The following is an 11,359-nucleotide window of genomic DNA, read 5'->3' as shown; positions in this document are numbered from 1 at the left end:
TATGTTGATTTTCTATACTTTAATATGAAATTTATATTTTTCTTAATGAAAATTATAAATAATTATTAAAGAAATATAATTATGATACCTATAGAACTACCCTAGGATCTATGTTTTTAACATAAAAAATCCTACCTAGCCTCACCTTGGCGCCTTGAAAACTGTATTCGCCTGACACGCCCATACCGTGTCTATATTTTGAAAAGCAACTAATAAAATATCAGAATTAACAATAATACGCAATTTCTCATGATTTTCAAATTTTACATAGATATTCCATTAATATTATCACTAAATGATCAAGGCTGAAACATTGTCGTAGTATGCCAACCAAATAATAAAAACTCTGCTAACCAAATTACCAAACCAGGTCTACAAATCCATTCCACAAGCTAAAGATAGAAAAAAAAAATTGAAATGAAAAGTTTGCCTCACCACTAAGGATGAGATGTACTAGTATTACTATATGTCGTGGTATGCCTACTTTCCATATGCATGTCTTATCCGAGCAAGGTTTAGCTGAACGCTTTAGCTGTTCAGCGGGCTGTGGATCCATGCCAGTATTTAAATACATTGGGCCCGCATCTTTACAGTGGGGCCCATGAATTTATTAATGGCGTGAATATCATTGATTCCACGGCCTGCTGAACAGCTAAAGCGTTCAGCTAATCCGAATTCGTCTTATCCACCTGCACTCACTTGCCCAGCATCATTCTCACGAATTCCTCATAGTTGACTTGACCATCACCATCAACATCTGCCTCTCGGATCATCTCATCCACTTCTTCATCTGTTAATTTCTCTCCCAGGTTGGTCATCACATGTCGTAGCTGCCCAGTTTCAAATAGACAAACAAGAAAGGTCAATTTCTTCTGGCCAAGAAGAAAAAACAATAGTATATTTGAAAGGGACAAACATATCCCAACAGCTCCAATAACATCTAAAAGGTATATGTTAATACTTTGGAGTAATGATGGTCTGTTTTGTAATTAGAAATGTTAATCGCCGGTCTGTTTAGTTTAAGGAGACAGCAACTTTCAGAGTAGGACATTTTCTGTAGCCGGCAGTTAAGATGGCAATCCAGAATATGTGACCATTTGGGAGGGGGAATTCACACAGTGGCCTCTGGTGTTACATGAGCTGAGAAACCTAGAACGCCATGAAGCCATGTTCGGTAAAAAACCAGAAAGCTGATAAAAGGCTTACTACATGAGCTGCAAAACTGGCTTTCAGGTAGAGCCATCTCAGGTAGCTTCTCCAAAGTGGCTCGGTCAAAGCAGATCAATCAATGCAAAAGCCCTCCCAAACGATCTCTAGACCACATTATTTAATAATCACCTAACATTGCCACTGTTTCACATGTGTTCAGCTTATGTTCATTTTTCAATAATGCAAAAAGAGAGCCATATCCTCACAATTGATGGTTTGAAATGTAACTAAAAAAGTATTTAACAAATTCTATGGAAGTCATTCATATGTGAAAAGTTAAAATAGATGGCAAGGCATGGGAACCATGTTGCCAATGGCACTGTACATTTAACTTATCGAGAGGGCTCCCTGTGAACACAGGCATCAACGTTTGCCATCTCAATCCTCCATGTCACAGGAAATCCCTCTATGCAGGCTTCAAAGCTGCTGGCAGCAAGATACCAGAATGCATTTTTCCCTCATTTAAAGCAGAGATAGAAAGAGAGGAGAGAGAGAGAGAGAGAGAGAGAGAGAGATTACCTCTGCAGCAGAAATAAACCCATTTTGGTCCTTGTCAAAGACCTTAAACGCTTCCTTCAATTCCTCCTCAGAATCAGTGTCCTTCAAGAGGAGAGAAGAAAAGAATATCAGATAGATGAATTTGCTGATCAAAAACAAATATCAGATAGATGAATTTTAAAGCCAAAGGCACATTGGGCCAAACTCCTAGATATTTTTTTATGAATAAACTGCTACAAAGAATGATAAGTATTATTGAAATGCCATCGGACTAGTTGTGAAACTAAGTAGACCTATGTCAAACTGTGAACAGGTGTTATTTGCATTCAATCTTTTTTCTCCAACGCCCAATGGATAAGAATATATACTTAATGAAAATGCTAGAGTATTAACAGTCCATTATATAAAAGTAGGAAAATCAATATAATGCATTTCAGATTTGCTAATTGAACATTATAAAGAGTTAAGGTCGTTTTTTGTTAGGCACAAAACCAGACTTATTATTTATGTAAAAAGTTTATCAATGGCTTCTAGTCAGTAACATTCTCATGCCACAATCCAGGATTAAGTTTGTGGCTTTGAAAGTTGTCATCTAATATATGGTCATACATTAAAAAATATAAGCACATGGGACTACGACTACATCAGATTCTAATAGATAGTCACCATGAGAAAGAACAATTTGAAAAAACCATATAAACCACAGTCCACAGAAGATAATGCAGCACAAGAACGATGTCTTTAAATTGTACAGTGCAGAGGGAAAAACCAGTATAACATAGTTTTAGCTAAGTTGGGATAAGAATTTCATCCCCCAACCCCACAGAAAAGTATACCAGCATTTTAACTACTGTCTAAAGCCTCAAGCCCTAGGGAACACTTGGTTTGCAGCAATCAAATTTTTGATGAGTTGGCAGAATTTTGAGGAAAAACAGGTCAAAAATGAAAATTACAAGGCAAAATTGGGCCCTGAAGCAGTTACCAGGTGTGGTTGTGGTAGAATGTTCAAAAGTTGCACTGTCACAAATAAAACTACATTCCAAAATAGCCCCTTGATAAACTTGAACCATGTAATGTAGTAGACCAATAAAAATAATACTGTCTCAAAGCAGAAATACATAAGCTGTATAAAAATGGAAGTTCCATACAGCAGATACTAGTTACTTTTGCCCTGAAGCTCTTTCACATTTTGCACTGTGAAATTAAACTCACCTTCATCTTCCTTGCCATCAAATTGAGGAACTCAGGGAAATCAATTGTTCCATTTTGGTCAGCATCAACCTCATTAATCATATCCTGGAGTTCAGCTTCAGTTGGATTTTGGCCCAAAGACCTCATAACGGTACCCAGTTCTTTGGTGGTGATGCAACCTATACAATGATTTGGATTTCAGAAAGAAAACTTCATATTTCACGTGAAGGTGAAACGTTTAATTTTTTGTCAACAGTTGGAATATTCAAGGACTTCCGAATCTTCTTTTCTTTTTCCTTCTTGATTTCCATTAAAAAGTTACATCAATGACTTTAGCAATCATCAATGGTGGAGAAAGCATTAAGGGATGTTGTCTCAGCTTCAAAGGTTTCTCAAGGCCAACATAATTTGTTACCTTGTAATCATAATTGATAGGTTGACAGTATAAAATCCTCAGGCTTGATAACAGCATTATGCTATAAATCAAATTACATTTAGATAATGAGCAAGTTATAGATTAAGAAATAGCAATTCAAGAACAGGTCATATTATGTGGAAAAGCTGCCAAAGTGCATTCAGGACACACTTGGTTTTGAATAACCCAACAAACACCATGAAACATCCATAATATTGTATAACATTTCAATGAGAGTGCCAACACAGAAAGGCAGCACTTATAGAAATCACTTTTTCCTTTACTATTTATCAGAGGTGTTCATGGGTTCAACCGACCCAACCTAGTCAGGTTGCTTATTCAGCAAACCAAAACCGACCAACACTGAAGTAAAACCCAAACATGAAGGGTCAGTTTGGGGAATCTACCCAAGAGACTTCAGATGTGCCAGGCGGCTCAGACCCAAACAAGAGGTTGTGTAGTGTATGCACCTGTGCATGACAGACTCCCTAAGTTTGGCAAGTTTAAGCCTTATGGGTCTTTCTTGCAAGTCTCGCCAATCCCAAAAAGGCAATAGATAAAAGTGTGGGTCTTATTTCAATTAGACTTTGAACTTGACTCAAACTATGACATAAAGTTCAGCTTTTCCCATATCCCATGTTTCCTTTTCTGTGTAAACTTTCCAACTCAAAAAAAACAAAATAAAAAGAGGGAGGAAGAAATATTAGAAAATAGAAATAGCAATCCTAAAACCCAACACAAAAGCATTTCCCCATTTGACTATTGTTACTTAAAGCAGTTAACTAAGATAGGAAAGGACCAAGGACTAAGGAGCAACAGGATGGAAAGTTGGAAACGCACTTTACATTACATGTTCAGTTTGGTTCGGGTTGGTTTCGGTGTTCACACTTGAAAACTGAAACCGACCCAATTTAGCAGTTAATTTACTTACAAGAACTGAAATCGACCGATGATTTTGAAAAACCGACCAAATTTGGTTGGGTTGGGCCGGTTTGGTCGGTTTGACTCGCATTATGAACACCCCTACTCTTTATGACTTAAAGCAAATTCTTTCTACACATTCCAATGCTAACTTTATCCTCACATTGATATAGAAAAAAAAATAATAGCATTACTTACCTGCAAAAAAAATTTAACACAGCACTCTGAGATTCTGAAAATAGATAGATTACAAGAGGTCCTAATCAATTCAGATCAACAAATATCATTATAAAGTAATTCACAAGCACCCAAATCCTAAAGAGTAACATAAAGTGGAAAATGATAGTGCATAATAGCAGGACACTATTCATGTAGACTACCCCAAATACTTGGGATTAATGTTGATGAGTTGAGTCAACCTGACTCCTGAGTTAGAAAGTTGCATGTCTTAGTAAGTCTTCTCCACATACTCTCTTTCAGGCTTTATGACAACACTTCTGTCATTAGATGTTGATAAAAGGGGAACAGCAACATCTAATTTATAGGCAACAAAAGGCAACATAAGGATTGAAATTCATATCAAATATTCATAATAAGTTTTGTACTTTTACAAAGTGATTTAACTGAAATACTTATAGCTTTGAAATTTAGTGAATAAGTCAGTAAATACATTGTGAGCTCCTTTATGGCTAAATGTCTTGTTGGTCCGATTGCTATACTGCTAAAATTTTTATTGTATGATTGTTTTATCCACTAAAAGACAAATTGACAAAGCAATAAGTCATTCAGTTCAGTCACTTCAGCCATTAAAAAATGGCCCCCAGCGTAAACATTGGAAAGACCAGACTATGACAACAGAAAGAATTAATTAAAGATATGCTTCCCTCGGTTAGGGTCTAAGAAAACATACGGGTATTATCCAGCACATTTTGGAAAATATAGCAGAATAGCTTTGACAATTCTATGGTGTGGATGAAATTTTTTCAGTTTCTAGGAAATATTTAATGAATAGGTCATCTCCAAAAAAAATCATTTTGTTAAAGATTCTTCAAGAAATTCATTTTGTGATTCTGGAACATCGAATTCTTGTTATAATACAAGGAAACAGAGAAAAAAGGACACCCAGATGCAAGTAAGGTCTGAATGTTCTAAGGAGATCCAAAACCTTTACACAAGAAGATCAAGTAAGAGGAGGAAAAAAATGAAGACGACAACAACAACAACAAGCAAAAGATCCTCTTTGCAATGCTTAAGAAAACCTCACAGCCGGGAGGGAAAAAGAAGAAGAAGCAAGGAAATGCGTGTTTATAAATAGAAGCTAAAAAAATAGCTCACTTATTAATTTTTTAGTAGTAATGGCAAATGGAAGCAGGAAATGTATATCCATAAACAAAGAACATGTAAAAACTCAGAGACGCAGAATTGACGAAGAGAAAAGTTGTTTGTCTTCATTAAAATAATCAAATATATATAGGCAATTATTACAAGGAGCTGATGTGGCATTTACAAATGAAACAACCAAAACCAAATCCGTAACCGATTAACGAATGGTAACAAACTCATTCTCGAGAGTGAGGTTTATCGCAGCTTCATCGCATAACATCTCAAGAGTGAGGCTCATCGCAGCTTTAGCGCAGGAGTAAAGTTCATCACAAGTTGCTTTATCACAACTTGCATCATCTAGGTATTCTCTCTAATACCCCCCCCCCCCCTTCAAGTTGGAGCATGAGGGTTAAAAATGCCTAACTTGGGTAACAAAGATGCAAATCTATCTCGGCCAATTGCTTTAGTGAAGATATCTACAGGCTAAGCTGATGTAGGTAGATGAGCAGTAGTTATAGCTTTGGACTGAAGGTGTTCTCGCATCAAGTGGCAATCTATTTCGATGTGTTTGGTGCGCTCATGGAACACTGGATTAGCAGCGATGTGGAGTGTTGCCTTGTTGCCACAATACAGCTGCATCGGTTGTGGATGAGAAAGACCAAAATCAAAGAAGATTTGCTTCAGCCATAAAAGTTCACTAGTGGCTGTCATTGCACAGTACTCTGCTTCAATAGAAGAGCAGGCCACTGTTGCTTGCTTCTTGCTCTTCCATGACAAAGGAGATTGTCCTAGAGTTGTAAGATAGCCAGTGACGGATTTCCGACTGGTTGGGCAACCAGCCCAATCCGAGTCACAATAAGCTCGCAATTGGAGATCACAATCAGCTAGGAGAAGTATACCTTGCTTAGTTGTAGCCTTCAGTTATCGGATGACGTGCATTGCAGTGTCCAAATTGTTGTTGTCTAGGATCACTCATAAACTGACTTAGAATGTGAATTGAATAAGTGAGTTCTAGTCTCATAATGGTGAGATAGAGGAGACGACCCACAAGTCGTCTATAATGATTGGCTTGAGCAATTGGCTCACCAGATTCAGGTCCCAAATGAAGTTGTTGTGCAATGGGGAACATACTAGCTTTGCATCCTAGCATACTTGCATCCTGAAGAATGACAAGGGTATATTTCCTTTGACTGAGAAAAATGTCGGAAGAGGACCGAGAGATCTCAATGCCAAGAAAATATCGAAGAACACCAAGGTCCTTGATTGGAAAACACTGTCGTAGGTAGTCCTTAAGAGCAGAAATACGGGTTGGGTCATTTCCAGCAATTACCAAGTCATCAACATATGCAAGTACCACGAGAATGTTGCCTGATTGGACTGAAGTATAGAGGGTATTATCGGTAATTGATTGCTTGAAGCCCCGTTGGCGAAGGGTATGAGCTAGACTTTCAAACCAATTGCGCGAGACTTGCTTAAGGCCATAAATGGATCTGTTCAAGCAACATGCTCGTTGATCCTTAGGAGACAGGAGTCTTGGTGGAGGCACCATGTAGATTTCTTCATGGAGAGTGCCATGGAGGAAAGCATTGTCTACATCCATCTGATGTAGATCCCAATTTCAGGCTGCAACCAGAGCTAAGAGGCAACGTATTGTTACTAGCTTGGCAACTGAGGCATATGTCTCTGTATAATCAATGCCTTTGGTTTGAGTATAGTCTCTTGCTACCAAACGGGCTTTGTAACGCTCAATAGTTCCATCAGATTTATACTTGACTTTGTAGACCCAATGGGAGTCTTTCCTGGTCAGTCAATATCCAAGTATGGGTGCGTTCAAGTGCAGCTAGTTCGCCTGACATAGCTTGTTTCCAACAGTCATGTTTGTTAGCTTCATCATAACAAGAAGGTTCAGGTTGGGCAGAGGGGATTGGTCCCATGGTTAAAAAATTGGAGATTGGGTGGTGGGTGCTGCATGACTTAGTTTGTGATTGAAGTGTTGGACAAATGTAGTCAGCCAGGTGTAGAGGAGGTTTCTTGGAGCAAAGTGGGCGATGGTTATGTGAGGTGGGAGGGCTAGAAACGGCTGGTTCAGAAGTTGGCGAAGTGATGAAGTCCATGTCACCAGTGTGTTCGGGCAATTCTGGACTATCACTAATGGAGGGCTGTGAGCTGTCACAAACAGGTTCAGTTCCAGGTGTTTGACTAGGAACCGTGTCAGCCACTGTATCATCGACTGTTAGCAAAGGTATTATTGATGATGGAAATGGCTCCAAAGATACTTCATCAACAAAGGGAAATTTGTGTTCAAGGAAAATCACATCTCTGGACACAAATGTCCGCTTGGTTGTCAAGTCATAGAATTTGTATCCTTTTTTACCATTAAGATACCCAACAAACACACATTTGGTGGCACGGGTATCAAATTTATCACGCCCATATCTAGATGTACTTGCATAGCAGAGGCAACCTAATGTTCTGAAATGATGAGGGCTTGCTAAAAAGAAGTTCACATGGTGATTTCCCAGCAAGTATTGGAGTGGGCAGGCAATTAATGATGTAGGCTGCTGCCAGAACACATTCTCCCCAGAACTCGATTGGCAAGTGCGCTTGGAACTGCAAGGCCCTTGCTATCTCAAGTAAGTGTCTGTGCTTGCGCTCAATGACCCCATTCTTTTGAGGGGTATCTACGCAAGATGTTTGTTGTAAGATTCTATGTGATTTCAAGTAATCTTGAACAGGTCCAGAGAGAAATTTGGATCCATTATCCGAATGAATATACTTAACTTGAGCATTGAATTGTGTTTTCACCATTTCACAAAACATTACAAGAAAAGAACAGGCATCTGATTTATATCGTAACAAATATACTCATGTAGCTCGAATACAATCATTTGCAATTGTCAAGAAATAATGAGCTCCATAATGAAATAGAGTCCAATAGCCTCCCCAGATGTCACAATGAGTGTAAATTGGGCATCAGATCTAGTATGACTAATAGGAAAAGATAGACGTGTTTGTTTGGCTCGAAAGCATGTATCACAACAATCATCATTTGGTACAGTAATGTACAGTTCCAGAATCAAAGCTAGTTTCTCATAAGAAGCATGTACCAACCTTGAATGCCATATGCGTGGATCATGTGCACGGGTACTGTGCAAAGAGAAGGATGATGAAAAGGACGCGAAATGATACAGCCCGTCACGCACTAGACCCACACCAATCAGCTTCTTGGATGTCAGGTCCTAAAGAGCACAGAAAGTCGGAAAGAATAATACAGCACAGCTCAAATCTTTGGTAAGTTTACCAACAAATATAAGATTGCATTGAAATCCCGGAATGAATAACACACCCTTTAATACCATATCTGAGGACAATGCTATGTCACTCTGTGACTGACCGGTAACAGTGTTCCATTTGGCAACTGAACCAGTTTTAGTGTTGATGCCAAAGTAAAAGATGTAGTAGCAAATCCATAATTAGCAGGAACCATGTGATCTAAGGCCCCACTATCCAAAAGCTAGGAAGAGGTAGTGATTTTACCCACAAAGTTGGCTGAGAAAGTATGTTTATCTTTGTTCAAAAGATCAAACAGACTACTGATGGTGCTCAACAATTGTTGATATTGTTCCTTGGATAGGCTGGGAATGGAAGAAACTCGTTGGACTAAGTTCGTACCAACAACAACCTTTTCTTGATTGCCAGTACTGTTCTTGAATGTGGCCTTTGATTAAGTTCCCCAATTTGGTGGATATCCAAACAATTCAAAACAACGGTCCTTGTTGTGACCCTGTTTCTTGCAGTGATCACATCGAATCTTGGACTTTTCTTTTCCTCCTTTTGGATTGAATTTTGGGCCTGCAACATGAAAAGCGACAGCCTCCACAGTTGGACCATGTTAAACAATCAAAGACTGATGTCTTTCTTCCTGTGACACAAGTGCATAGACTCTACTGATGCTCGTAGAGGATCCATGCTCAAGATGCTCGATCTGATGTTGTTGAATTTTTCATTCAGACCCAACAAAAATTGATACACCTTATCCCTTTCCCGTTCTATAACAAAATTTTTCTGGATTCCACAGGTACACATACATAATGGTCCAGCAATATAGGTTGATAACTCATCCCAGATCCCTTTGAGTTTTGAGAAGTAAACAGAGACAGCGAAATTTTCTTACTTGAGCAGCATGAGTTCTCTTTTGAGATGAAAGATCCTTGGTGCATTTCCTTGTGAGAATCTTTCTTCCAAATCTTTCCACATTTCTTGAGCGTTTTCAGCATAGGCTACACTTTCATGGAGATTTTTGATTAGCGCATTGAAGATCCATGATACCACCATGGAACTGCATTTCGACCAGGCAAGAAATTCTGCCTGATTCGTCGGATCTGGCTTCTGAATCATTCCATTCACGAAGCCAATCTTGTTCTTGGCACTGAGAGCATTAATCATTGCTCTTTGCCAAGTCATGTAGTTGTCTCCATTAAGAAGACAAGAAACAAGCACCGTGCCAGGGCTGTCAGAAGGATGTAGGTAGAAGAGTGAATTCTGATCACCAGAAGAGATCTGATCAGCTATGGTGAATATGGTGTTTCCACTTCACGGCCATCATTGTTGATGACAAAAGAAAAGGGCAAAACAAGAAGGAGACTGGAGTCAAGAAATGTAAAACAAGATGCAGAAGAGGACTAGAAACAAGAATCGAAAATTTCCGCAAGAATCTGAATTTCCCGAGGGCCTGTAATATATATAGGCAATTATCACAAGGAGCTGATGTGGCATTTACAAATGAAACAACCAAAACCAAATCCGTAACCAATTAAGGGATGGTAACAAACTCATTCTCGAGAGTGAGGTTTATCGCAGCTTAATCGCATAACATCTCGAGAGTGATGTTCATCGCAGCTTCAGCGCAGGAGTAAAGTTCATCGCAAGTTGCTTTATCGCAACTTGCGTCATCTGGGTATTCTCTCTAATAGAACACAAATATAATATAAAATATTAGAAGTATAAGATCTCGATCTATCATTCTCACATTCCAAGTCGACAATCCCTCTAATATTTAGAAACAAAACGGTAACGAGCTCAAGAGTAAAGTAAGATTCCCTCTGCTCAAAGCAAGAATGCAAGCATAATAATCAATAACAGTCGAAACTCGTACACCTAAAATAGAAGAGAAAGGCGACTGAAGAAAATAAGCCACTAGCATTTCCATGCAAATCCAGAATGTCAACATTTTAGGGTTTCAATTTGAAAAGAACCTCCGAAACGAAAGCCATAGCTCAATGACGTTACTAAAAACAAGAAATAAACAGATGGAGATAAAATCTACCATCGCCATCCTTATCGAAGAGACTGAAAGCCTCCTTGAACTCCGAGATCTGCTCTTCCGTTAACTGCTCCGCCATTGATTTTTTCAAACAAGAAAAAACCGAAAAATCAGAGAGAGAGAGAGAGAGAGAGAGAGATTTGCTCAGCGAGTTTTGGTTTCTTCTCCAAGTTCTCTTCTTCTGTAATAAAAGGGCAGGTTTCCTTCAAACGTCCGTGAAGACTGGTTGTCACGTGACATGAGCTGTATTGGTCGAAACTTGGGACCCGCCATAATCTTTATTCCAATCAGAAGGCTGTAAGGTGCCATTGATCTGAGTCAGGTTCGTTGTTACCCTTACTCCATGGAGGTATGGAGGTGGCACCGTGGCAGTGTCATTTCAAAACTGAAAGGTTGACCCATTTTGCTTTTTTTCAGTGGATGGGACCATTTATGGTAAAGGGATGGGCCCATTTTGTTTAGACTTTAGAGAGTGCGCC

General features: G+C 38.9%; 1 protein-coding gene across 1 annotated transcript; it reads right to left on the bottom strand.

Annotated features, from left to right (window-relative positions):
* Positions 1-250: 250 nt before the first annotated feature.
* LOC104607238 (calmodulin-like) lies at positions 251-11,054 on the bottom strand. Its single transcript, XM_010272813.3, has 4 exons — positions 10,884-11,054; positions 2,920-3,077; positions 1,729-1,809; positions 251-830 (listed from the first exon to the last, which is right to left on the bottom strand). The coding sequence occupies exons 1-4, from the start codon at positions 10,957-10,959 to the stop codon at positions 696-698; spliced, it is 450 nt and encodes a 149-aa protein (XP_010271115.1). The 5' UTR covers positions 10,960-11,054; the 3' UTR covers positions 251-695.
* Positions 11,055-11,359: the final 305 nt, after the last annotated feature.

The sequence above is a fragment of the Nelumbo nucifera genome, chromosome 4 (assembly GCF_055504915.1).
Source record: "Nelumbo nucifera cultivar China Antique chromosome 4, China Antique-T2T, whole genome shotgun sequence".
Classification (NCBI taxonomy): domain Eukaryota; kingdom Viridiplantae; phylum Streptophyta; class Magnoliopsida; order Proteales; family Nelumbonaceae; genus Nelumbo; species Nelumbo nucifera.
Note: the sequence above shows the minus strand (reverse complement) of the source record. Positions and strands in the feature narration are given on the sequence as shown.

Excerpts from the sequence above, each read along its gene's own strand:
- LOC104607238 (XM_010272813.3), bottom strand. The coding sequence starts at position 10,959 with ATGGCGGAGCAGTTAACGGAAGAGCAGATCTCGGAGTTCAAGGAGGCT. Across the intron at positions 3,078-10,883 it reads CTTCGATAAGGATGGCGATG|GTTGCATCACCACCAAAGAA; the intron begins GTAGATTTTATC and ends ATCATTGTATAG. Across the intron at positions 831-1,728 it reads GGTTTATTTCTGCTGCAGAG|CTACGACATGTGATGACCAA; the intron begins GTAATCTCTCTC and ends GAAACTGGGCAG.